The 27,920-nt window shown below is 32.4% G+C and overlaps 3 protein-coding genes across 6 annotated transcripts; 1 reads left to right on the top strand and 2 right to left on the bottom strand.

Annotated features, from left to right (window-relative positions):
* Window positions 1–148: 148 nt before the first annotated feature.
* LOC145570596 (uncharacterized) lies at window positions 149–10,553 on the bottom strand. Its single transcript, XM_081629718.1, has 12 exons — window positions 10,103–10,553; window positions 8,391–8,455; window positions 7,404–7,476; window positions 7,208–7,226; window positions 6,953–7,072; window positions 5,306–5,375; window positions 2,064–2,107; window positions 1,945–1,986; window positions 1,781–1,840; window positions 1,282–1,349; window positions 584–641; window positions 149–480 (listed from the first exon to the last, which is right to left on the bottom strand). Exons 1-12 carry the CDS (start codon window positions 10,402–10,404, stop codon window positions 391–393), a joined length of 1,011 nt encoding a protein of 336 aa, XP_081485844.1. The 5' UTR covers window positions 10,405–10,553; the 3' UTR covers window positions 149–390.
* Window positions 10,554–15,898: 5,345 nt separating this feature from the next.
* Window positions 15,899–26,061, bottom strand: LOC145572542 (heme-binding-like protein At3g10130, chloroplastic). 4 transcript variants are annotated; one of them, XR_014096880.1, is made up of 10 exons: window positions 25,776–26,060; window positions 25,563–25,649; window positions 24,305–24,375; window positions 23,243–23,344; window positions 23,005–23,106; window positions 22,658–22,793; window positions 21,353–21,462; window positions 20,996–21,147; window positions 20,525–20,600; window positions 15,899–15,914 (listed from the first exon to the last, which is right to left on the bottom strand). XR_014096880.1 is itself a non-coding variant. In XM_081631508.1 (8 exons), the coding sequence occupies exons 1-8, from the start codon at window positions 25,960–25,962 to the stop codon at window positions 21,067–21,069; spliced, it is 867 nt and encodes a 288-aa protein (XP_081487634.1). In that variant the 5' UTR covers window positions 25,963–26,061; the 3' UTR covers window positions 20,916–21,066. The 4 variants fall into 4 exon arrangements, 2 of the variants coding, with proteins under 2 accessions (XP_081487634.1, XP_081487633.1); XR_014096881.1 differs by lacking the exons at window positions 15,899–15,914; window positions 20,525–20,600 and adding an exon at window positions 20,738–20,801; XM_081631508.1 differs by lacking the exons at window positions 15,899–15,914; window positions 20,525–20,600 and having other exon boundaries at window positions 20,916–21,147; window positions 25,563–25,640; window positions 25,776–26,061.
* LOC145571292 (uncharacterized) lies at window positions 16,968–17,444 on the top strand. The gene has a single exon (XM_081630353.1). It carries the CDS (start codon window positions 16,968–16,970, stop codon window positions 17,442–17,444), a length of 477 nt encoding a protein of 158 aa, XP_081486479.1.
* Window positions 26,062–27,920: the final 1,859 nt, after the last annotated feature.

Here is a 27,920-nt window from a genome sequence, read left to right as displayed (position 1 = left end):
ATTCTAGCCAGTAGCGCCTTCTCCTTAACCACCCAAAAATAAATAAATACAGAGTACTGTCCTAGAAGAAAACCAAATTTACCAATTCACAAGAGGTACAAAATTATTAGCATTATTAGTGGTCATAAGATATATAGGGATAATTAAATGAATAAAAGTTACAACTTGAAAGAAATAATGCCACAACTGAGATTTGATGAACATGAATAGAATCTTCCAGGCAAATTTATGGACTGACAATGAGGACAATGTTGAGAATATATTTCTGACTAGATTTAAATGTACACACAAACATGACCTCCATGTAGAAAGAAGAAACAAAGGTATATCAAGCACATATAGTTATCTACAAGATGAAGAGAACCTTCATTCGCCTCAGAATATCTGCTACTAAAAAGCATATGTTGCTTTTAGGTAATCTACTATTTCGGCACTTTCAAACATTTGCACTCCGGTATTTGGATCTTCTAAATAAGGCACCTAAAAAGATATTATTGAAGCATAAACAATAATGTTAGAGCTTACTGCATCATCTAATGCAACATAAGGGACAAGCAGCTTATTATTTCAAAAAGGAATTTACCTGAAAATGACCAACTCTTGCATACAGATCCTGTCTTTTGGGGCTGCCACGAGCGCAGCTGGAAAAAAAAAAAAAAAAAAAAAAAAAAAAAAGTATTAAACCTTATCATAGTTGAAAATAAGGACATGTAAACCTTCATCAATATTTCTAAATAAGAAAAGATAAATATTGATAGCTTTTGAATTAGGATTTTCTCAAAAACAAAAATTCCATGACTTTCAAAATTTTTTTTTTCATAAATTATGCTCAATGCTTGCTTTCTTTGACAAAGAATCCATATAAAAATTCAGACCTTCAATGTCGGACAAAAGATGTATTGCTTCACTAAATTGTTACTCTGCACATTCGCTATCAGGTTAAAAAAAAAAAAAAAAAAATCAACTTAATTACCATATTACTTCTGTTTCTTTTTTTTTTTTTTTTTTTTTATTTCAGAGAAAATTACCATCTTACTTTCATCCAAACACGTTCTAAAATATTGAAGGTATTAAATACTTTAGTGTGTACAGTAATAGGAACTGGACAACAATGTCAGGACATCCTTAGAAGAAAATTTAGCAACATAGCATGGAAGGAGTATGATACATTAGACGAATACTTTATTCAACATTAGTGTTGTGCAAAGAAAAAACATTGCAACTTCATTCAATAAAATATGAACAAACAAATAAGCTATATAGAAACTTTCTACACAGTACCTGCGTTGAATGTGTGGCAACTCCAATTCCACAAGCACCTCACGAGCAACTTTACAGAAGGGAGAACCCTGAAGTAATAGACATGGTATTAAACTCCATAAAAATTGATGTTTAAATATAGGCAATACAAGAAGTATAATTTGTCTTCCTATTCCCCTCCCCTCTACTCAAAAAATAAATAAAAAATAAGGGGTACAATGAAGCCTTTTTACTATTATTATTATTATTTTATTATTATTTTTTTTTGTTTAACTATTGCAAGTTTGCAACAGGTCCCTTAGGGACACACTTCAAGGAAAAGATTAGAGAAGGTAGACGGACAAATAAGCTAAATTAACTTGAAAACCGATAATAGGGACATGTTGAGTTATTGGTGATTAAGTATTATAGCTAACTATTTTTATTAAATTCTCTAGTCGCTCCCTTAACATGTGTGCCAAGGGGACATGCTGCAATTACTAAAAAAAAAAAAGGATAGTATTAAAGTTGACAAGTAAACCTCATATGCCCACAATACAAGTGGCTTAGGTGGCATTTTTGCTGGAGTATAAGATGATCCCTGGAAAAGGAAATTGGAAAGGCAGAAGAACAAATGTCAGTTACTGGAGTCAGCTACCAAAAGAAATTTTGCAATCAGAAAATGTTTTGCCAAGTGCAACTTACTCTACCCATGCGCCCAATCATCGCAAATCCTTCAGTTAAGGTCTAAATTAGCCAAAAAAGTTGAATTAGTCGTTTATTAGTGTTTCAATAACTACATTTAAAGCAATTGAGATACTAACCGTAAGTAGGCCTAGAGACAACAAAAGAGGGACTTGACCATTACCTGCATAAAAGACCCTCAAAGTCATACAAATGTACAGGACCTCTAGAGAAGTATAGATAAGTTGCAATATATTTTAGATTGCACATTCACAGAGGAGATATTTTATCTAGGAAATTCAGGATGTTTGACATTATCTAAAGTGCAATTGACTTATTTTACTAAGATGTGGCTGCAAGCCTGAAACTTGTTTGTATCACATAAGATGTTTTTTTTTCCTCTCTATTAACTAGACAATAGCAACTTTAATAGATTACAAATTTTGGGATATATATAATAACTAAAAGGGAGATAAATAATAAATAATAACTAAGGTAAAAAGGAAAAAAGTAGTATTTAGATCAACATTTACCAAATAATAATTGCAAGCTAGGAGTTTTCACTGGTGGCACATTAGGTGGTGTTTGGCCAAGTTTTTCAAAGTGTTTCTCAATTTAAGAAATAGAAGCTGGGCCAAACAAGGGATTTTTTAAAAATAGAAACACTTTATCAAGAAGCCTAAAATAGCTTCTAGGGAGTGTAGAAGGAGAAGCACCAAATTGTAGCTTCCTCTTGCTGTTTCTCGGGGAGCTGCTCTACCCATTTAATGAAACTTCTTTTTTGGACAAAAACACCCTTTAATTTTTGCAAATTGACCTCTAATATCCTATCTAATAGAAAAAGAGGATCCATCTTCTCTCTCATAAGTCTATACTTTCATCAGTCCAAACTCACAGCGCAATACATCCTCCATCAACACTGGCAAAATGGAATCTTGACCACTGACGCCGCCTTTCCGACCACCCAAAAGCTTTGGTGTGGTTGTGGTTGCTGTTAATTTCCTGTTCTTATTGCCCCACAAGTAGCAATTACAACATCAAATGTCTGAGTTTAATTTAAGGTTGTTTTGATTTTATTGTAATGTACTGTTGAATTTGATGTTGCACAACTTCAACTACTCCTCCAATTCACCCACATACTCACGCACTAGGAGATCTGCTAAGGAGGTGAATAATTGCAATTGATGTTGATTTTATTTGTCCTTATTGTTGGGTTCGTCATCTTCAAGTTGAAAATTGGATTATTCCCCTTCTTTTTAATTGCTACTATAAATTATCTATCATCATGTGGCTCTGATTTGATTATCATCATGTGGCACTGATTTGAGTATTTAGGTGTTTCAATTGTTAAAATTATTAAATAAATTATTATAAATAGCATGTGTAAGAAACAATTTCTAATTAATTGGGCCAAACACGGTAAAATACTTTCTGTTTCTCAGAATCACTTTTAATTCTTTTGAAACCAAACACTTTTGTTTCTGGAAAGTGTTTCTTTAGAAATAGTTTCTGGAAAACTAATTCTAGGAAACAGAAATTGTTTTTCAAAAGCTTGGCCAAACAGACCTTAGTAATTAACAAAATTTATAAAGATTGGAGAAGAATTGCTTCTCTAATAAATAATAACCAAATAAAATATCAAAGTTTCAGCAGATAGAACTTTGTTTTGGGGGTAACTAAAAAGGAGACCAAGGGTTGGTAGTCTATATCCATAATCAATCCAACGTTCAAGCGCTTTCCTTACTTTGTAAAACTTTTTAGTAAAAAACACTAATCTCTTCATCGAAAAGGGTTTGGAAACTGAAAAAACCTGGAGTCATTAAGATAGTATTATGTCATAAGCATCCTATATATAACTGTTGTTCATTAGAAGACAAGTATAACCTCAACATTATCAAAACAGCAGTTGTCCATGGCAGGATAGAGGTCATGTAAATGTAATCTTATTTGCTATGACAAATAGATTGCTTCTTATTGCCTCGTAATCAGAAGTCAATAGCCATACGCTACTTCACAAAAGTGCAGCTTAATGAGCTATTATGATGGGTAAATTATTCATTAGATATCTACTATTTCTTTCTTGTGTTTTAAATCAAAGGATAAGTTGGAAAAAAAATATAAGGTTCTTCGTTTTTTCAGGAGAAGGCTGCATATATCAAAGGCTTTTAGGAATGAATAGACTGGATAGCATGATGCATGTGACTTTTCAATAAACGTTATACTGATTGAATTACTGTAAATATAGAAAATCTAAGAACAGGACTAAAGCTTTGTTCTCTTCACCTTAGTCATAACTTTGTTCTCTTCACCTTAGTCTTATTACTTTATATTTAATCATGTCAAAATTCTAGGCAAGATAAGGGGGGAAAAAAAAGATCAAATGCACAATAGATAAGACCACACTTTACAAAAATCAGATCAAAACACCTTAAATAAAGCTTCATAGCATCAAGTCATCTACATATACTTTTACACCTATCATCACATAGGGGCTCTTTTATATATTGAAGAATGAAGATAGATAATTAAATCTTAAGAGATTAAAGTAAAAATACAAATCAGTAGAATTGACTTTCAGCAAATTTTAAGCCAACTCTGCTATTTATTACCTAATTATCATCCCATAAATCCCTTGATTCACTGTTGTTCAGGTTGTTTATTAAATCATTTCAAAATGTTTGATAGAAAGGTTTTCAAAAAGATTCTCAAGGTACTTCAATATTGTAACTTGTAACACTCTTGGTTCCTAGCACAAAAATTACACTAAGATATTACACAAAACAACAAAACAATCGAAAAATTAAACAAGAAAGCATAATGGCTTAAGAGTGTAATTTGAACTAAATGTTACCTAATACCTTAATCAATTCTTCAGCTATCACCTGACATGAATATCCACATAATTTTACACATACTTTTGAAAAATAAATAAATAAAAAGGATGATAAAATCGTCATTGGCCAAACAAGCAGAGATTTGAGCCAAATTATTTTCTTATGTTAATCTCAGTTATATCAATTTTCCATCAACAGATTAACTACAAACCTGTTCTTCTATGAGTAAATGTGTAGGTTTATATCATTTAAGGAAGATAAAGTATAGTGGTTAAAATACAAGTGCATCCCCAGCTTACCACTTCTCAAACACGAAGAACCCCTGATATCCAACATGTACAGTTCAATTGGAAAGCAAACCAAGAAAGGGCAGGAAGAGTCGATGTAAAAGAAGTTAAATGACCAAACTTTATGGGTCACAAATAAAAAAAACAATGTAGAGCCATATGTAAGAGAAGGAATGGCAGAATTAAGCAATGGGCTTGGCATGCAAGCAAGGCAAATGAAATTAAGAAACTTGGACAAATAATGAGGAGAAGGTGACGAACCATATTTGTTGACCAAATACTTAATAATATCATCTGATTCATACATAGACACTCCAGTGTTAGGATCCACCTGCAATCACATAATCAATGACTGGTTTTAATTTCTTTTATTCAAACATGTGTAAAAAAGAAATCTTAACATAATGCCAAGGAGAGGAGAGGTAAACTAGACACTAAGAGACTGGATCAATAGGCCAGATTCTAAGAAATCAGAAGTTGTACTTATAATACTAAACCAAACACTTGGGCCAACCTATAAAGTTGGTGGTTCTGGAAAGACTTGTCATCAAAACAAATGCACATAATTGTAATGAACAGACCAAAGGAGGGGCATTACAAGTAGTCTAATATTATTCTGTTAATAGTCATCAGATTTAGTATAAATAGAGAGAGAGCTGCCACCTGTGCATATGAGACAAAAGCTCATTCTAGAATCATCCTAGGGGTTGAAACCGTTTACATATATAGAGAGATGAGAAAGGATTAGGAAGGCATTTTGTGAGTAAAATCATTTTGGAGAGCTGTGACCTAAAGTCACTACCTTGGAGTGGTACTTGGAGAGTGGTAGCCTCAAGTTGTGGGTCACTAACTTGGAGAGTGGATGACCATATGCTCATACAGATTGTATAAGTTTAAAGAAAGGAAAATCCTACATCGCATCCTTATGCCTGTGCAAATTATAGCAGTAGGCCAATAACATATTAAATACTACCGAATGACCTCATAGACATGATGTGTGTTCTAGAGAAAGTCAGAAAACAATAGTCTGAAAATGGATACAGCCCGTTAAGTGGTGAAGTGGCCCCTTCACACTACCCAACAGCCACTGCAACAAAAGCCTCCACCATCACCTCCACAACCAGCCACCACCAACAGCAATAGGCCCCTATCCAACAGCCACCACTGATACTAACATCCCCATTGCACTCCCATGCCCATCTCCTCCACCACCACTTCCTATAACACCCACCATCATCTTATTCTTTCTTGTCTCTGACAAAAATACAATATCTCATATTTGCATCTTTGACGGTCAAATTTGGCATAAATTTCAAATATATAACCATTGTGGCCAGATTAAACCACCATATACTCTCCATCATTCAGCTCTTATGGTGATTTGTTTTCTTTCCCTTTCTTCGTCGGATTATGGTGATTTGTTTTCTTTCCCTTTCTTGGTCGGATTAAAAGGTTTTCTGGTGGCTAGTTCTCATGGAGGGGCTTGCGGAACTATTTAGTGGTCAACTCTGGGTTCAGTAGTTATGGTGAAGCCATGGTGATAAAAGTGTTCTCATGGTGGGGTTTTTTTTGGAAATCTTAAAATTTTATCTGATACATAACTATAAGGTTACTTCACCACACAAAAATAACAAAAACAAAGGGTTTCAAGGCTAAATTTCTCAAATACAGCAGAGGACTGTTGTCCCTATCTTTTTGGGGGAATTCAGTTTCTAAGGGTGCAAAAATTATTATATCTCTTCCATTTACATGAGCTAAAATTAAATCTGATTACGAACAAAACAATTAAACTTGCCAGAGTTGCCACATTAATGGTGAAATCACATAAGTGGGAAAGGATTTCTACAGCAAAAAATGGTTTTCAGTTAGAATAACATGGCATAAGATTTGATGGGTATGTTGTCATACCATGTAAGGAAACATCTTCTTTCCACCCAACTGAACTGCTTTCGGACGGAAGTTTGGCCCATTTCTAGGGCAAGGATAGTACAAAACATCAAGATCCAACACTGCTACAATTTCCCTGACCTGTTTACACATTAGAAGATCAGCTATATGGACAATCCCAGGAAAGGTATGCAAATTACATGCTGGAGAAAATTATCATCAGTCAAGTTCCATATATATCGTGATAATGTGAATGAAATAATGAATCATCAGTACCTTTCGACAAAAGGGACAACTGATGTACTCAGTGTGTTGCAGGCCACATATGATGATGCCAAAGAAGCAAAGTAATTAGTTAAATGCCAATAAGCTGTAAAAGGCTATGCTAAAGATGAAGATGCCACAAGCTGTCCATTGCTCTTCAAACACCAATACTCAGAGATGGGATGAAATGCCAGTTCAGTTTCAATACCTTTCAAACTCATATATCTCAATAGGCTTTTCAGGACGTGGTCCTAATTTTGAGCTCTCCTTCAACTTGAAACCTTAATCAAATAAAATTGAAGAAGAACAAGCAGTATATATGTTAATCACACACTAAATTTCAAAGTATAAAGTATAAACAATCATTTCATCCAGAAATGGACTATTACAAAGAGTGGGGAGCAAAATTATCACATAAAATTTATATAAAAAACAGTTTAACATCTTCAGCTGACAAAGTTACACAAATACATTTATACACATCACTTTCTTAACAAATCTACATTGTAAGAATCTAAAGCCCCTATGTGGAAAGACAAATGTACACAAAAACAAGAGCATCAGATATAGTTCATATTTTTTCCAAAATTACCAAGAGGAAGTTAAGAAAATGTAAAACTAATTTATTCACAAAAAGAGTTCCGAATTCTAACCAATCCAAGCAAATGAGAAGCTAACTTATTAAGTGACCTGATTAAGTATACATTTTGAACACAACAAGAATTTTAACGGAGAAACTTTCTAACAGGTTGATCTATGCAAGGCTGATAGTAAAGATATTGATCCAGGAAAAAGAACAAAAAGTCCAAGCTAGCAAGCAACTGGTGTGCTGCTTGAAATTAGTTATTCTAATCCTTAACTTTCAAGAATCTCAACACAAGTCAATATCTTGCACTAAAATCTGGAACTTTAAACTTGTTTTTACAAAAAACTATCTCATTGAACTATAGAACAGGTTGAGATAATTGAAAAAACTGCAAACATCCTTGCGTTTTCCTTAATAGAGCTACTTTGATTCAAAATATCAATACTTTTGTATAAATAAATTCTAGTGGGAAACTTATAGAACATTCATGAACCCCCAATCTCCAAAGAGAGGAACACTCATCCAAGAAAATTGAGAAGGGAGAACGGCCTCATAAAGTCTTATGGAAAGCAAACCTTATACAACGAGGGAGTTCAACAAACATATTACCAGCAATTTCCAGAGCATATTGGTCAGATGGGATTTCATCCTTTGAAACAAGGGAAACAGAATACCTGTTAAAGAGTAGAAAAAGTAAATCATATACTGGAACCACTGTACAAGCCAAGACCAGCTATTCTGATCAAGCAAAATTCCAGCCATTCTATTTGACAAGGAATAAGTCAAAATTCAGTTTATCACAGCAGACATTTGAAGAATAGATAATTGTAGGCACAAAGTAAAGGAGCTTAGTTAATTATATAAAACATCAAACTGCACTCCCTTGCAACAAGCAGAAAATATTTTCAAGAGGTATATGAGAGGGCTCCTAATTTAGATAGATGCAGGCAAGGAACCGGATAATTACATTGGGTAAAAAATTTATCAGGTTCCCACTTCAAGTTTCCTGTACTTTACCACTGATATAAAGGAAGCCTTGGTTACTCTGCAGCTCATATTGTCCAATATTTGGGCATTTGATGGTAAATTAATGTCAAGATACATAGGGGGCGTTTGGTTAGTGTATTTTTTGGATTGGAAACGGATTCGATTAAACCGATACCTGTTACCGTGTGTTTGGTTTGAAGGTATGGTAACAATTACCATTATCTAAGGGTAATGTTTACCCCTCATTTGTTACCTCTCAAAAACTTGGGGTAATAAATACCCTTACCCTCCTCTTAACAAATACACTTTCCATGGTTAAACCAAACAAATGAAAAGGTAATAGCTAAATGATTCATTTCCCCCCTCTTATTTGTTTCCTTTCTACTCCATTTCCAGTTTCCGAATCAAACGCCCCCATAATGCAACAAACAGTTTCACGGTAGCATTGAGTCACTGACAAACTAGTTTTACAGGGAAACATACTTCCTCCAATAAGGAATCTCCTTTGTATTCCTTTCCTTTTTGTGATGTTTTAGAAGGAATGTCCCAAGTCCAACCTCCAAAACAAATTTCTCACTATGCACTAACTGTGCTACTTCACAACGTAATATTAGTGGTTTATGATTACTATCTCAATCTTTGTGAGAATTCAACTAGGACAAACAATGTGAAAAAGAAGAGCACATATATCAAATTGACAAGTGTGCACGAGAGAACGGAAAGGTAAAAAGACAGAGAAGCTGGATTCACAGACAAGTAGAAAAGAGAAAAAGATGATTTGTAAGTGTATAAGCTCCAAGCTATGTAACTAACTCCGAATTGGCATCACAAGAAGTAAAAGCAAGATTGAACGTCGTTACATTTGTTAGGCAATCGTTACTTCGAAAAGTTTCGATTGTTACTAAATATGGAGTGTCAAGTGAGTAGCAAACATTGTTTGTTGTTTGTTGGACAGCGTTAGATCTTCAAGTTCTACTTACCTACCATAGACTAGATATACAATGATACAAAATCTTAGCAACGTACAATCAAATGATCCAATCAAAATACAAAATTGCCAAAATACTTCTTCATGCATAATCAAATAATCCATTCAAAACACAAAATATACTTGAGGAACTTTTATCCTATGCATGATTGCATATATTATCATTTAATCATTTATCAAATAATCCATTCAAAATACAAAATTGCAAAAATCCCAAATAAACTTCCATGCATTCAACCATAATCAACAAAACCACTCTAATATCATCATCTAATTGATACTACAATCATCTAATTACCTCAGAAATTACAAATAAACAGTAATTAAGAAGAAAATTAGAGTTTACCCATCAGCAAAAACGCCGGTACCCAATCGAAAGATGAGAGAGAGAGAAGCGCCAAGAATATCGAGAGTCTTATCCGGTCTAATACCGAACCGCTTCGGCTCCGGCGGCTTGAAATTCGGCGGCGCCGAAAAATTAGGGTTTGATGTCGAAGCTCCGGCATTTAAACCACCTTGAGAGCTTGAATCTACTGTTGATTCTGAGATTTCCGTCGAAGCCCTAATTCGAAATGAGTTTATCGGCAATTTCCGGCCGGAATTTGGACGGAAAATTGGGATTGGAGTGAAATTCAAAGCTCCGGCCATGATTTTCCGGTGAAGTTCCCGGAGATATTATTATTATTATTAAATAAAAATAAAAGAAGTGATGATTTTTTTTAGTTCACAAAATCACAAGTGTAGGAAGATCTAGTAGATTTCCTTTGGTGGCAAATACGAATACACGTACAAGTGTTTAAAATTGGCGGGTCAGCTTACTCTACTCTCGGAACTTGGACTTATGTTACGGACTTCTCTTGTTTCATAACATTGCAACCATTGGATTTTATTATTTTCTTCCTTTATAACAAACTAGCCTTTTGGCCCGTTCGATGCACGGGTTCTTACCTAAGTTATTTTATATGTAGGTATGTTTTTCAATAGTTGAAACTTTTGATATGAAATACGAAGTACGAAGTAACTGTTTCACTGCTAAAACTTAAAGGGAAAAAAAGAATGAGGGTAGAACTATGGAAAAAGATAATGAAATTTAGTTACGTATATATACATGAAAATTGTAGGATATGAAATGACATATTAGTTTAAGTTATGTTTTAAGTCTAGGAATTAAAAAGACAATTTTTATATAACTAGGGTATCCTACGCGCGCGATGCGCGCGGAGGGGCTAGCTCTTGCGGAGAAGTTGTATTGGCGTGTATTTACACTTTTGGTTAGGGTGATAGACCTAGTAATTTTAATACGTACTACTTGATTTATGTGCATATTTGGTGAATTTGTAGAATTATAAGAAAGCCACCAAAATCTTTTAAGACAATTATTTTTTAAATCCTCAAAAGTTTGACAGTGTTATTTCAAAATTATTATTATTATATAATATTTAATTGTTTTCCATCCCTTCATATTTTAAGCGGTCATTGTTAGTTTAGAACTCTTAGGGCCTGTTCATATTTACTTAATTTCAGTTCAGTTCAGCTCCAATCAGTTCAGTTCAGTTCAGTTCAGCTCCAATCAGTTCAGTTCAGTTCAGCTCTTAATTTCCCTCTCACATAAAATATTCATTTCAGCTCAATTCAGTTCAGTTCAGTTCCAATCAGTTCAGTTCAGTTCAGTTCAGTTTAGTTCAGTAAATGTGAACAGGCCCTTAATTGTTGTGCATGTTTCAATAGTACTTAGTATAATATTTCTATCGTGTTTTTCTTCAAATGAATATTTTTGTGATCTTTGGTCATATGGAGTAATAATATGTAAGCAAATTCTTTAATGTTCTACGACGACCATCTAATATCTATATCAATACTAAATCAATAACTAATTAGTTATATTTTTCATCTTAAATTCTCTTCATAATTAATACCATTTTTTTTCTACCACCGATTTCCCTTGATTTTAGGATTTTTAGTTCTTTATACCTCTTGATAACATACGCCTGCTCAAATATCACCAAACTATTTAATATATGAATCCCATTCAAATTCTATGATGTTATTTATATGTACACTTAAAAAGCTAATAAATCACATAGTGAGGGATAACTCAAGTGGTTAGAGCTCCCCTCCGGTCCAAGAGATCTTTGGATCGATTCTCATCATCCGCCGTTGTGGCTCTCTAAACACCAAAAAAAAGCTTATAAACCTTAGCAATAGTTGCAATTAAAAAACGACAATATATTTTTTTTTGGGGGGGGGGGGCGGTGGAATGATAAGTTAGTAGGAATTTATTCCAAATCAAAGTTCTCAAGAGTCAAGAGACTTTGTGGAAATAAGAAGATCAACTATGAAAAAGTAAAAATAAACAGTCACTTGGTAATAAACTGTTTCATTGTACATACAAATTTTTTCTTTTTAAATAATAATAATAATAATAATAATAATAATAATAATAATAATAATAATATCATATAAGTGTAAAGCATTAGAATTTTTTTATTTAAAAAAAATCATTACAAATTATTAGTTAACAAAAACAAAAATAATTGATGATATGTTTAATGATAAAAAAAAAACATTAAATATATTAATGATAGTAAACATATTAATGAGGGTATTAAAGTAAATACACAACTTTGTACACAACTTTGTACATAGTTTTGAGGGTATAATTGGTAGTACACTATTCCTAAGAGATGTTTTCTACTTTTTATAAGGTAGGGATTCAATTCATATGTTTATGTGAAGTATATTAATTGGTTCAACTTCATTTTATTATGATGGAAATGAAACACTTCATTTTCTTAATTGAATTTGCAAGTTATGGAATACATTAAGACTTAAACAAAAAGATTAAAAGGGGTGACATGTGTCATATGTGGTATTGAGTGACTTGTGATGACATGTGTCATATGAAAAATTATGGTTTGTGTTTTTAAATACTAAGTATAGATATGGCTATTTTGAATATGAGACCAAGAGTATAACTGTTGGATTTGAACATATGATCAAAGACTAAGGTCCTCTTTGGTAATTAATTGGTTATACTTGTTGATTTGATTAGCTGGTTATATTAGTTGGTTGTAAATACCTAATTGCATAAAAGTGTTTGGTAAATATTTGTTAATTGTTAGTTGTTTTAGCATATTTAACAACCAAAAAGTTAATTGTTTAATAAGCTCATTTTAGAAAGTTCTTATATTAAGCTTTTTGTAAAAAAACTCTTTTGATAAGTTATTTACCAAACACCCAAATTAGCTTATTTAAATAGTCAAATCTCTAATAGGGCACAGTAAGCTAAAAGCTCTTCAAAAAACACTTTACTGAACAAGGCCTTTTTCTATTGACACGGGCTCACAAGCATGAGACTTGCAAATATATTGTGAATGAAATAATGGTTGCAAACATGCAATGCTTAACTTACAATTTCACCGAACTTTTTGCAACAAACAATATATGAACGAAATCATGATAAGGAGTCTTTAAATATAAAACTATCAAAAGTCATTCTTGCATTAGAAAAATGAGTATATTCATTCTTTATGAGATATATTTATACTTGCATGCTGCACATATTAAATGTAAGGAAATCTCTTTAATATTTTACTATTCACAAGTGTTCTTATGAACCAAATCACGAACCTATATGAATTTAATTTTTCTCTTTTAATCTATATAATACAAGATATTTTTTTTAAACGTTCATATACTGATAATTGATATTTTAACAAATTTCTATGAAGTAATAATTAATTATGTTTTTTATTTTTATTTTTATTTTTAATTTTTTTTCTGAGGGAAAACTAATATATTAATATAAAACTCACTTTGTACAAGAATACAAAAAAAAAAAAAAAAAAAAAAAAAGGGAACCATTACTCATTAAAGTCACTTTGTAAAAATTTGTGTAAAATGAATGTTATGAATTGTAAACAAGAGTGCTAAACTAATTTATAATTTTATAGAATAAATCTATTTTGAGCCCAATAGCTTGCTCATTTGATGATCTTCTTCCTCATTTCCCAATAAATCTAGTTGCATGCCTAAGAGGATTAAGTGATAAACTAACGAGCAATATCCAATTAAATTTTTCGTGCTAGATCATTAGATAAATATATTTTTGATTAAAAAAACCAAATCTTTTTTTTAAAAAAATGGAAAACACCATCTTCAATGTAGAATTTCGAAGCAGCTTCAGTGGAGGATATAGATCTCAATGCTTTAATGGAGACAACCCAATAATCATTTTCGGGGTTAAAGTAAACGAAAACCCTAAAAACAGATGGATAAATAAAGGACATTGAAGCTATAGACCTAGTTCAAGTTTTTTGGCTTCAATGTCCTTACTTTTTGGTGGAAAAACTATGTTGCTAGTTTGCTACCCTTAGGATAAACACACCAAAAGTTTATCCTAGTAATTTAACTTGTATTTTTTCTCTTAACTAATAGTTCTACGGTGTATTGGCCAATATCTATTAGTGGCTAATTTTTCCTCCTCAAAGTAAAGCATGAATCATGAGATTAACTGCTAGTGGATATATCATTACTTCATTAGTGGATATTTTCATTATGTACTTCGTATCTTTTACATAAGCACATCCATCACGCTGACATGTATTACAACCTAAATTATTTGCGACTTCATTTCTAAAAAAAACGTAAGGTTTTACTAAGTAATTGTATATTTGTATTTCATGGAAAATAACTCTCAATTGTACTTCTTAAAAGTACCTTTCCACTCTTTCATCATGTGCCAAGAGTCCTTAGTATATGAAATATTAAAATATGATACGGAGTAATATATACTATCTCCGATTTTTATTCCAAAATTGCAACTAAAAAAAATCGGAGGTAATATATAAAAAGTATTAAAGTATGGAAGTGTATATGGTTTTTATATAGTTTGAACTTATGACCATCACTTAATAACTTAAGAGGAGAATCAAAGTTGATTTAATTGGTTAGAAACCCTCCTTCCACCCCTGAAATAACTAGCTTAAGTCTTACTATCTTAGCCAAAATAATCATATTTATGCTTTCTTATTTTTACTCAAAATACATCTCCTACGCAACTTTGATTATATTTTATTTTGCATTTTATTGATTCCCATCAGTTCCATGCAGGACATCACTCGAATCGCACACTAGTCACTTATTCATTAAAACTTTATTCTCAGCCATAGTTTTATCATAGTTTTCCTAATAAATACACATTATCAACATAAGTTCGGCCACCCAATGAATTATTTTCAACTCCACCAGCATTGCACTATAACATGTTAAGCAATGGCCAATGTGGGGTAGACTTTGAGAAAACAACAGAGTTCACATACACAAAAATGCTGAGACTTTTACACCATCAGCCCATCACCAAGCACTAATTGAGACAACAGCCAAGACTCGAGCACCTAATCCAAACCCAATTATGCCATTATTTAGTGGCGTCCAAGAAAGTAATAAGGAGACATAATTAAGGTAAATACAGAATTAATTCAGCCATCAAGCAGTACAAATTCCATAACCCAAGTTTCAAATAGTAAAGCAATCAAAAGCAAGTTCCACTACCTGAATTTGAAAGACACAATTGGACGGTAAAAAAGTGCAGCTAGTAATTTCCATCCATCCTATATTTTTCTTCCCTCTAGTAGTTCCAATAAACTACACATTATCTACTTTATCCCGAGTATGATTACAATAAGAATGCGTTCTTCATATGGAGTATAATTTTGTCTATAAACTGAATTTAGATAACTCTTTTTTTTTTTTTTTTTTTTTTAATAAAAAAACCCCTTATTTAACTTTAAATAAATGAAATTAAGGCAATTAGAAGTCTAGAACAGGGCCAAATCTTTTCGAATTACATTTCACATAGTTTTACTTTAAATTTTTTTTAAAAAAATATATACTGTAGTATCCTTATTGTTTTTGTGTTTTTGGAGTTTGTAAATTATTAAAATATGAAAGAACATTTAAGTTATCGAAAAAAGAAAGATATAACTTAAAACAAAAGATTTATATTGCTCTGGCTTTTAAAGCTTGATTAACAGCCCTATGTTTATATGAAAGATCAGCTATGCTTTTCAAGCTTTTACCGACCAAGACCAAAGCAAAGACTTAATTCTTTATCTATATCTTCAAGCATGCGTTCTTAATCCAATGAGCTTCATTTCCTACAATAAAAAGATAGTCAATTTTACAATACAATAGTCAAGCAAATCAGGCTGTATACAACCGCCCACTATCTAATTAACCTTAGTGGTTCTAGAAAAAACAAAATAGAAAAAATAAAGTAGCTAATCATAACAAATGAATATGGCATACAGTGAATCCAAAAACTATCCCCAACTTGCTCCGCAATGATAAAATCACTACTTGAGAATTACCAACTTGTGCACATACCATCATGAGATTCACGATAATCTAATATACCACCACGATCATTTAAGGTATTATTATAAGACATATATTAAAATCATTAAGGTATTTACTGTAAGATATATATTAAAATCATTCAAAGTGTATCTACGAATATGTACTCCCTCTAACCCAATTTGATTGCCACGTTTGATTTTCATACTTTTCAATGGCTCAACACATAATTTTAATCATTATATTGAATAATTTTCTAGCATGAATTATAAATGAATTTACACATCAAAATGACTAATATCACAAACATACCTATGCATTATATATTAGTGAACTGTTGAAATTATTATATGAATAGTACAAAAGTCAGTGTAGTGATTAAATTGGGATGGAGGGAGTATGCCACCATAACCAATTAGCCGTGTGCTACCACTACGGCAATTTTCTACCAAGGATTGGATTGTCTTGCCTTACTCCTACCTTGCTAACCAGCCAAAAGAAGTAAAAACAGAGTTTTATTATGTTGTTCAAGTCACTTTCAAGATAACGACAATAGAGCACATTGTTGCACAACTTATAAATTTAGTGCTTTTTGATGGGATAATCCTGTCTCAACTCTCAATCAAGTCACAATCACTTCACAAAAAGTGAGCAATAAACAAAGTTTTTAGTCCAACTCAAAATCAACCAAATCAAGAAGTGGGGTCAGAAGAAATCAGACTTGTATATAAAGCTCTTAGCCACTGGCCTTTAAATTTGTAAATTCCATAACATAATCCATTGATAGTTCAGTAAAAATAGTTCTCATTCTCATATTAATCTCTAAAATATCCTTACTTAAAAGCCATTCAGTCATGGGGAATTGCTTAAGATCACAAGGAAAACTAGTACAGGTTGCGAAACCTGATGGTAAGATACTCGAATACAAAGCATCCATGAGAGTAATCGACGTGTTGTCAGAATTCCAGGGACATGGACTGTCAGATAATCTTCCAGTCCTGCAATATATGAAGCCAAATATCGAATTGATGGCAGGTCACCTGTACTATCTTATACCTCTTCCAGTTCAATCTCCAAAGGTTAAAAAGAAGGTAAGGTTTGCTGAACCAGAAAAAGTGAAAGAAAGTAAGAGCGAAGACAAAAGTTTAACCATAAAGTTGGTCATCAGCAAGCAAGAGCTGAAGGAGATGCTAGAAAAAGGAGCTGTCTCACTGGATGAACTAGTTTCAAAGCCACAGAATGATAGGTGTCGGACTGAGAAGCTCGATGAGCAGAGTTATGGAAGCAAGACATGGATGCCTGCTTTAAAAAGCATACATGAAGTAGACTAATACAAAGTGTTTCCATATATTTTGTTTCAACACCATACAATCTAACATATTAATACAAAACATTCTGTTAGCTAGTATTCTTACTCTCAAGTGTTGCTTTTGTGTCTATTTTGTTCATTGTCCAAACATCTACATGCCTACAGCATCCAATACAGTCATCTACGTTGCATGAAAACAGATACAGGAGACTGGTGAAGATTAATGATTCCCATACAACACGTAAACACATAAACTAAACAAAAAAAATACATTTTTTTTTTATTGTGACTAAACAAAATAATTAAATGGTTAATTAAAACTAATTTGTTTACTCTTAAGATATTATTAGAAAGAAAAAAAAAAAAAGTCATTTTGTGATCCATTGTTGAGGGGAAAAACATGCAGGAAATTGAAAAATTAAGATTCCCAGCTTCAAAAACAGAACGTGACCTTCATACAAGTTTCTTATTGTGTCAAGGCAGGTCATGTAACTAGTAACACTTACACAGATTTAACTAAGTTAAGTACAAATAAAGCTGCAGTTCAGAGCTTCAGACCTGTTATGGAGGCATACTGAAGAAGTTGTCTGCGTTGACCATAGATCTTCATTAGGCAAGTCTAGTTCAGGCACAGAAAATCAAAGTTTAAAGTGAAAAGAGAATGTCATAACTCGGGTAGGGTGATGTATGTAAAAATAATCCTAATTGGTCCAGCTATGTTGGTGTTAAAGAGCATGTCTTTCAACTGGCATGGCTGTCAACATCTCTAGGACAGACTTACCTTCTAATCAACTCTTCTTATCTTCTATTTATATTCCTTAATCTCTAATTCTCTTATCCATGGTACCCTCTTTCTTTGATTATTACTTCAGCACCTACCTGTTCTTCTCAAACTTAACTTTACCAACTAGATTTTAGGAAACGTTTGAAAAGTCGGGTTTAACCTAAGGAATAACAAGCTTATCAGGAGGAGAACCTACAATCAATAGCACAAATAAATTTAGTCAAGCCTTAACCAGCTTACACTTTCTAAAGATCCAAAACAAAATTAATCTGACTCTTTGAGGAAAGATCATGTACATCTACACTACCCACAAATCATGCAAATAATGAAATCCGCTATAGATGATGGTAATTGTTGGTGCATAGATCCCAAAGGAGAGAGAGTATATAAACCATATGATCCCAACTCTATGCAATGCATTTTTACAAGATCATTCCAGTTATTATATTAAGGAAAAATGTCAGTTATAAGAATTACTATTATTTATATGTTCAATTCAAGGTAAGAACTCTGCAGTTTATGCAGAAAATCCAAGGAAGAATCACCTAATGATCTCTTTTCAAAGGCTTTAATGTCTTTGACAACAGAAATAAATGAATAACACCATAACATAACACACATCAAGTATTTCAGTATTTCACCATACCCTTGGCCTGGAAAAGTATCAACTAGCACGATACTTCAAAAGAAGCAAGTACAGTTAAGTCAAAGGTTTGATCAAGTCCATTACAATCAAAGACAACAAAAAACAAAAGGTTTCTTTAGCAATGGCATGTTCAACTCCTGCGAAAATGGATGGTTAATATGTGTAAGTTACAACAGATACTACTTTCATAGTCAAGAAATAGATATCACTACCAGCACCATGATATATTGGTGGTTGACCAGGCAAATTTACTAGGTAGGACTATAATCCCCACCACACTTCTCATAATAGCAACCTCAGAAAAAATTGGTTAAAGTAGTTGTTGCTTCTTACCTATTGCATGATAATCATTTTAACCTGGGGCCTTGAAGTAATACAGGGGTTTGACATGTTCAAATACTGATCATCACATATAGAGAACTAGTTTCTCTTTTTTTATTTCTCCTAAATTTTCTTTTCTATCTTACAAATCATTCACCTTTTGATTCTACATCATCTCGAGTTTTATATTCATACTCCATAATTAAACCCACTACTAGATTCAATTAATTATTACCATGACATTTAACATGATAATAATTTTCTGCATTGAATAGTAAATATAGAATGAATGGTTCTTAAATTAAACTGAAACAACAAAAATGTGATAAGATGGAAAGATGATTAAAAAATGCAAAATAGAAAATAAACATAAGTGGAACATCTATCAACCCCATTGGCACCACAAGGGTCATGCTTATCTACCAGCAGAGAAAGAAAAGAAGACTGGTAAAGAAATGAGAAAGCAAACCCAAACAATGGTGAACTGAGCCTAAAGTAATCTGCAACTATAAGCAAATATAGTGCTTGTTTGGTTTACGTAATATAAACAAAGAAACAAAACTAATTAAGGAAACAAAAATAATTGAAGACACCATAAAATCACTTCCTAGAAAGTTATAGTTCCCCCTAGAATGAAGTTAAACTTCTTGCGGGGTGTTTTACTTCCCATGATTAACCAAACAACTTTTATCATTATATGAAATCATATGGAAAAAAAATCAACTTTCTATTTGTGCTATGTTCAATCAAAAGATCATGAACATAGGAGCCTTTGGAAGTAATACTTCCTAAGAAGTTGACTTTCCTAAGTAGTTCCAATTCCTAGGAAGAGTAAAAAGTTGTTTGATCAATCATGACTTCATGAGTAATATTACTTCCCACATAAAAAGTTCAACTTGGCTAGAGGTAAGCAATTCCTCCCATTTAATGAAAAGTAATACTAACTCATAATATTTTCGTCAACTAAGCTACTCCATAATTTCCACTTTCCAAGTTTATTTATTTATTTATTTATTTTATTTTATTTATTTATTATTATTATTATTATTATTATTATTATGTCAGCCAAGAAAATACTTGCATTCATCAGGAAGCCTCAATCCTATCAAAGTGCTTAAGAGTAGGGAACTGATGTTTTGAATTCAAAAAAGAGGAGAAATTTTCCAAAGAAACCATTCTATTTCCTGGAGCAACTATCTGAATCATAATCTGTGGTTCTCAAACATCTGTTAGTGCAAGGATTTCACCTAGAAAGGGAATTGAATTCAAACCGTAATTGATATGAAAGTGATATGAAATTGAAAGGACCGGATTAAGAAGCTGAACAAACATATCTGAAACAGGTGCTAACCTTCAGAGCACTTTTCTGAAACGACAGAAGAAACTGACGGTAAACTTTGGGAGCAAACAATAATTGAAATGGCCTTCTGCATGGTAAACATATTAGGAATCACAAATCTAATTGTTCTCTTAGCATTTCAAGCAAACTCGGCATATTGAAGCTCAAATATATTCATACAACTTTAGTAAAAACATACATACACAATCACTCCACAATGTAACTATGAGTTTGGAAGAGTACGACAGATAACTAGCACCATATAATGCCCAAAATTTATTGCAAAGCCCTGAAATTATTTTAAATGATATTCACATTGTTTGAAAGTTTAAAACTCACAAGATGGTACACTTTTTTTTTTCCAAGGTGATAGGGTAATAGTTGTAAATTGACTACAGGCAGGAAAAAGATAAATACATAAATAAATTATATTACAAGATAATTGTATATATACACATTCAAAGGATCTAAGCACACTCTTACATCATTTTGTTCTTCATCAAGTCATTGACTATAATCTGGTGCTGCTCCATTCAAGGATCTCGTATGAGCTGTTAAGAACTAGTGTTCCTCCTTTCAACTTCTAGAGAAATTTCATTACGGCGAGTAAATGGAAGTGTGAATGGGGGGTTATACTGCAAAAATAAAACCTTAAGTTAAATTCAAAGCAACACTTGGAAAAACTCTGCTTATGAAAAAATGAATATTTTTGCCCCAAACATTCTACCTCTACTTTATTCACTTGATTAGAAATAGAATGTATTACCTATCTGGGAAAAAAGTAGGGGTCAAAAATTTAATAATTCTACCAAATCATTCTCAGAAACCCTATGGTATTACCTGTGCAACTTCTACTTCAGCTCCCACTTTAACTTCAAACTCCAAGTCATTCTTCAGAGCATCTCTCAATTTTGACTCTCGTTGTTTGACCTCTTCATCAGTGACATTACCTAGTTTCCAATTATAAGATTACAACAAATTATTTAGAGCAAGTTTACCATGAGTAGAAGAATATCAAACATTAGACTAAGCAAGCATTGCACAGAGAATCAAACAATAAGAAATATAATCTTAGATATCAGAGAAACAACCAAGCTGATAGAATCTTATCAAGAAAATATTGTCATACCAACATCCGGTGAGCAACTTTTAAGCACACTCAAAAGTATAAAACCTCTTCAATTCACCCTAGAGTAAAGGTCCTGAGCTTTTTCAAAATTTAACATTCCATACTCAGAGGATTTTTCTTGGAATATTCTTCTAATACCAATCAATGCTATTCTTCATGTGCAAGACGTGATCTTTCTAACCTCTACTACCTTGATAGGTTTGGCTTTACTGCTTTTAGCAAAGAGTTCATTGGGTAAAGTTTCTCTAACAAGATAGACACTTAAATGCACATTGCCAATAGGATATGGCTATATTCTTTATCCTCAAGGCCACCATCCCTTTAATAATGATTTATGTGAAATGCAGAGGGGGACTGAAACTGGTGTAATAGTTGTCCATACAGAAAACTTAAAAAACTGTCTTTAATTTTTGTTTTCCAATCTATCTTATCTCTCAGACTACTACAGTAAATAAATGGAGCTCAGAATTGACAGAAGTGCAATTAATTTGTTACTTGTTTCATAAATAGCCATCAGGAATCTAATTTAAGCATTTCATGGATGGCAGAACTCTGTGCTGTGAAGATATTATTCACATCACAACAACAGAAACAATAATAATATAATAAATAAATAAAACTCGGATACAAGAGTTACAAGAAAATGTATATGGATGTATACTTCAGAAATATGATGCAGCTGGATTGCACAATAGCGTTGTCTGGTATGTTATCTTTCGGGCTGCATGCAGGTTGTTTGTGTAGTATACGATACTTGAAATCAATCACAACTATATACTAAGCACAATCCTGTTTAGTATAGCAACACTAGTTATTTGTAGATAGATATTTCCATGTGTTCAGATATCCTTATTAAGCCATGTTATTTTCAATATGTTTAGTTAAGCTGCCAATGGCCAATTATCAAACATATTATCCTCCAGTATTTTTTTCCGGTTTAAGTTCAGAGTCAAAATCAGTAATGATATCTTTTTTTTTCCCTCCATTTCTCCTCATAGAATAATAAGAGGACAAACCTGAGAAGGCAGCAACTGCAACCATTTTCTTTGGCACCTCAGTGATCTTCACAGCTGAATCTTTAGGTATGGGCAAATTGGAACCGTATTTTGAAGGCAAGACAAAAGACATCTTCCATTTTTCTTGACCCCTTTCCTAATAAGTTTGACATATTCCATAAGCCCAAATGCATGAAGAATCATATAAACTTGCAGAAAAATAATAATAAATAAATAATGTTCTAGGGCAGCTAAATGTGACAACACAAAAAAGACCAGTATAGTTCAAAGTAACCTGTTATAAAAAGAAAAAAAAATAGTGCAGAAACTGTAAGCAGAAAATAGGAACTAGAATGATAAATTCTTACCCTCCTTGTAATCACAGGGGTCGTCATTTCCATTTTCTCTCCATCAGATGTCCTACGAGTGATAACAGGTGTTGTCATCTCCATTTTCTCATTTGTTATATTCTACGAAGTGAAATCCACGTTAGAGCCACAATCTCAGCACAATATAGTACACAAGTTACGAGAGTGGACCACCCTTGCTTGCACTACAAAAATAAGAGATAACACTCAAAAGACTGAAAGAGATATTGATGAATACCTTACCAAACAAATACTCAGCTAACATATTGAAGGACTGAGAAGATCCAAAGAAATCAAAGCCTTCTTTCCCAGGCATGGTTGTCTCTGCTATAAAGTAAGGCTAGTGCAAATTCAAAAATCTTTAATAGTTAGAAGCACTAGCTCATAAGGAATGGACAAAGAGATTGCAAATGTATGGAGAATGATGCTACCACATTCAAAGTAATCAACTAGCAAATCTGATGCTACCACATACAAAGTATTAAACTTGCATAATCAATGCTACTATAAAAACAATATATGAGTAGAACTTTGCAGATAGTTTTCCACAATATTAAAATTGTGTAGTGGAGAACTGGAGAATATTGTTTGTCCCATCCAGTGAGATAGTTTTCCACCATGAAAAAACTCAAAGTGCTGGAATCCAACACAAAAGGTGAAAATAAGAAATGTTTTCAGCAAAACACTACCCTCAAAGGCTCAATGCCAACCAATACATGAAAAGTGAACGAAGATACAGAAAAGATACTAACTAAAGTCTAAGCAACATAATAGAAGGAAACAGACTAATAAACAATAAAACTTCTATGCTTCCCTCCTCCAATCTGAGCTAAAAAAGCTATAAGAAAACCAAACATATGTTTGCACTTTACAAAATCACACATTATTTCTCCACATACAAATCATTGCACAAACACATTTGAACTAAGAGTAAGTATTTAGGGTGCATTCTCTTCACCTTTTGAAAATAAGTTTCTGGCTAATCAAGGTTATCAGGTCCAATCAGGTGTAAACATAAGGTAAAATTAGGGCATGTTAGGTTCAATAAGTCTAATTAGTTCAAGTGAAACAAATGCACACATATGTTGGGGAGTAGAGATAGTGCTTTAACAAGTATGCACAATTGCAAATTCTCCCTCTATTATACTCATTGAACTCAAACAGAGAACAACATTAATTCACAAAAACAATATTTTTTGTAACAATGAAGAAAAGATACTAGGCAACTTAAGTTACAAGTTGACACTCTTAAGTATTCCTTATCAACAAAATAAAGAATGTGGTTTGGAAGTGTTGATACCTCAACTTCTCGGATCTCATACTGGTCCTTCCTACTCAACACCTTAAAATTCACAGTCTCAAGGTCCGGAACTAGAAACAAGACCCAAAAAACATTAATAGCTTTAGTGGAATGATATATCACAACAAATAGAAGCTATTCTTAAAAGTAGTACAATTGATATGGCCAAATTCTTCAAAATTTACTGGATTAGAATTAGCCACAAAATTTATCTGCGACCGTTAGGCACTAATGCATGATGTTCTTGCTGATGGAAATCCTCTCACACAAGACAAATGCATCAGAATGGTATCACTTCTTGTGAATACTTTTGTCTACTTTGCCATAATTTCCTTCATTAAGTTTTTCCTACTTTTACCAATATAATCCACAATATCATCTTGTCTCATGCTCAAGGAGGAGGATCTTTGTGGATGAACACATGAGATAGACTCTTGGTTCATGCATTTGGGAATAAGGCTATGGCGTTGTTGTTTTAATTTGTTGTTATGAATACTCCACAATCTTACTTGTAATTCTAGCCAATTGTCTTTACTATCAAAGTCGAAATCCCCACAACAAAAGACACCCTCTTCTTTCTTTACTTCTCAAAAAAGGACCAACTAGTGACAAATTTAGGACTTGGAATGAGAGTATGCTGATAGAAAATGAGGGCTATAAAATAAAGAAAGTTATAACTTTTTTTTACCCTAAAACAAATTCAATTTTTATTGAAACAATAGGGGTACAACCATCCTCTTATGTTCCTTTAAACCATTCCTTTTCATTCTCTTGTAAGCATAGCAAGCAGTAGATAAATATTATGTGGTGGCTAGATTGTGAAGCTGCTAGACGAGCTGATTTCACCTCAATAAATAAGTGAAGATACACTCGGAAACTCTACTCCCTATCCACCGCTTCTCAACAAACACTAGAACACTACAATTAACACTTGTATAATCTTCTTATCAGACTTGTATTTAAATGTCAGAATATTAGCCTAAGCGGATCTACTCAACTATGTTACTAAACTTTCATCATTAACAGTTGAATGACTTCTCCTAATGAAATAATTTGCACAAACCAGCAACCTTATGTTATTCATGTAAATTAAATTTCTCAATGCTAATGTAAATAAATTTCTCAATGCTAATGTAAATAAATTTCTCAATGCCAATATACAATTACAATATCAAATTTCTCAATACTAATCAAACTTGCTACAATTAGTAAAATAATTAACAAAAGAGGCTAAGCTAAGAGGAAGATGAAGGAGTACCAGTCATTAAAGCTTCTTCGAGATTCCGACCCTCAAATCGCTTCGGAACAACATACTTGCTAGTCTCAGCTACTAAATCTGCCACAACTACATAATCAAAGCACATAAACATACCTAAAATCAATCAAACTAGAAAACCTAGAAAATTCCAGACAAAAACGGAAAAATCAATTGAAACTCGTTGAATTATAAACAAATAATTTCATAATTAACCTCGTTGAGAGACAGAAGCAGATTGCGAAGCGAGCGCGAAGAGGAGAGAGACACGAGCTTCGAAAGCTGACATGGTTGGGCGCTGCAGCGGTTTCGAAGGAGGAGAACGAAGCATGTTGCCATCATTCGCCATTGATTTAACTGTAGTATTATTGAGTATAGATATTGGCAGTTTTGGTGCTGCCATTTTTGTAATGCTGAGAAAGAAACAGAGAGTGCACTCAGCCCAGAATACGTGAAGATGGAGAAATGCAGTTTCAGTTACCGTTTTGTGGTCATTGGTAAAGTTAACGATTGTATATCACAATACAATATACTTTCTCCAAAAATCACCTCATCCATGGTATAAAAAAAAAAAAAAAAAAAGTTTACCACCACACTTTTTCTCTCCTATATGTATTAATTATACAATTAATTTAATTATAATTATATTTTATTTTATTATTGGAAATAGCTAATTAATATTTGTAAAGTTAATTAAATAAAATAAGCAATTTAGATGGTAAAAAGCGAATTCAAAAAATATATTAAACTATATCAATATGGGTGTCTATGTGTAGGTCTTGAAAAATTATGAACAATGGTAATTTTTTCATAATTATCTACTTTATAATTTTTTCTTAAAGTGCAATTAAAAAAAAAATAAAAAAATACATGATAACCAGGCCACATGGCATGACCTGGTTAGTTCAGGTTACACGGGGACCAAAGCAATACCATCAAATGGTATAGTTTTATACCACCAATGTAGTAAAAATTTGCAAATTTTGAATGAATATTTACACCGTGGTATAAAATTGTACCACGAGTGTTGATGCTCTAAATGTGGCCCTATTTTTAGTGTTCGCCTTTTAATTTCACTTAAGCTTCGTTCGCTTTACTTTACTTTTCTTTTTGCTGCATTGAAATAAAATTATATTTACTATTTTTTTTTGTTTAATTTCTTCTTTAAATTTACTAAGTTTTACTGAACTAAAATTATTTTTGCTAAATAAAAATTTGGTGGGGTCGGCTAACATGAAACAAATTTGATTATTTCGTTGATACTACGTGGAATAATAAAATTTGGTTATGTTAGCCGACCCTACTTATGGGATTAAGGCTTTAATTAATTGATTGAATAATATACGAAGTACTCCTATAATTTAAGGTGAAGTGAATATGATCTTAGATCTTTGACCATTAACATTTACAATTATAATAAGAAGATTAAATAGTTGATACCGAGTCTTGAGTGATTTGATCAAATTTTGGCTTGTATGATAATTTATAAAGAAAAAATCTATTAAGTTAGGTCTAGTTAGATTCGTAATGATGTGCGTAGCATATTTTTTAATAACTAATATTTTTAATTTTTCATTACAAAATTAAAGGTATTTAGCAATAAAAACCGCACATAAAACGATAATATACTCCATATGTTAGAATTTATTATCTCTTAACTAAACTGAACTTGTTTTTTCTGATCTGATATGAACTTATTTTTCTATTCCAATCTAAAATATGTTGAAGTAAACATGACCTTAATCGAATTTTTTTTTAATAAATTATAAAGTAAAGAGTATTTTATCTTAAATGTTTTACTTAATGTAAACCCTTTTTTTTTTTTTTTTTTTTTTGTGTGTGTGTGTGTGTGTGCGCACATCTACTAGAGATTGTTGATACAGAGTTATAAGTAATTGAGTTAAACCATAGAGTCGAATCGAAGCCTTGTTACTTGTAATATCATACCCATAATTGAAGACATTAGGGCTGGGCAAAATAGGTTAACCGTACCGTTTAGTCTTAACGGTACGGTTATAGTTATGTCGGTTACTAAAAAATGCGAACCATAACCGTAAGGAACGGTTACAGGTAAACCACTACCAAAATAAAATTCCATGTTCCAATTCATCTTTACCAAAAAGTAAAATTCATGTTGCAATTAAGAAGACAAGCTGATAAACCAAATACATTACAAAGTTTAATTAGTAAGTTTTTTTTAAAGCATAACAAAGACATACAATCTAATGATATTACACATATTAAATTATCATCTTCAAATTGAGACCATGACATATTGGCAAACCAGCAACCTAGAAAATTAAATTGCATCATTAAATATTTCTCCTACAAAAATTAAATAAAACAATATATATTTATTTT

The sequence above is a fragment of the Chenopodium album genome, chromosome 12 (assembly GCF_948465745.1).
Source record: "Chenopodium album chromosome 12, dcCheAlbu1.1, whole genome shotgun sequence".
Taxonomy (NCBI): Eukaryota; Viridiplantae; Streptophyta; class Magnoliopsida; order Caryophyllales; family Amaranthaceae; genus Chenopodium; species Chenopodium album.
Note: the sequence above shows the minus strand (reverse complement) of the source record. Positions and strands in the feature narration are given on the sequence as shown.

Bases quoted from the DNA above. Each gene is read 5' to 3' on its own strand.
- LOC145570596 (XM_081629718.1), bottom strand. From the start codon at position 10,404: ATGGCCGGAGCTTTGAATTTCACTCCAATCCCAATTTTCCGTCCAAAT. The intron at 1,987-2,063 runs GTTAGTATCTCA...TGGCTAATTTAG, and splicing joins TGTCTCTAGGCCTACTTACG to ACCTTAACTGAAGGATTTGC. The intron at 481-583 runs GTAAATTCCTTT...ATATCTTTTTAG, and splicing joins CAAGAGTTGGTCATTTTCAG to GTGCCTTATTTAGAAGATCC.
- LOC145571292 (XM_081630353.1), top strand. From the start codon at position 16,968: ATGGGGAATTGCTTAAGATCACAAGGAAAACTAGTACAGGTTGCGAAA.
- LOC145572542 (XM_081631507.1), bottom strand. From the start codon at position 25,962: ATGGCAGCACCAAAACTGCCAATATCTATACTCAATAATACTACAGTT. The intron at 23,345-24,304 runs GTATCAACACTT...AATTTGCACTAG, and splicing joins ATGAGATCCGAGAAGTTGAG to CCTTACTTTATAGCAGAGAC. The intron at 22,794-23,004 runs GTAAGAATTTAT...CAAACTTATTAG, and splicing joins CCCCTGTGATTACAAGGAGG to GAAAGGGGTCAAGAAAAATG.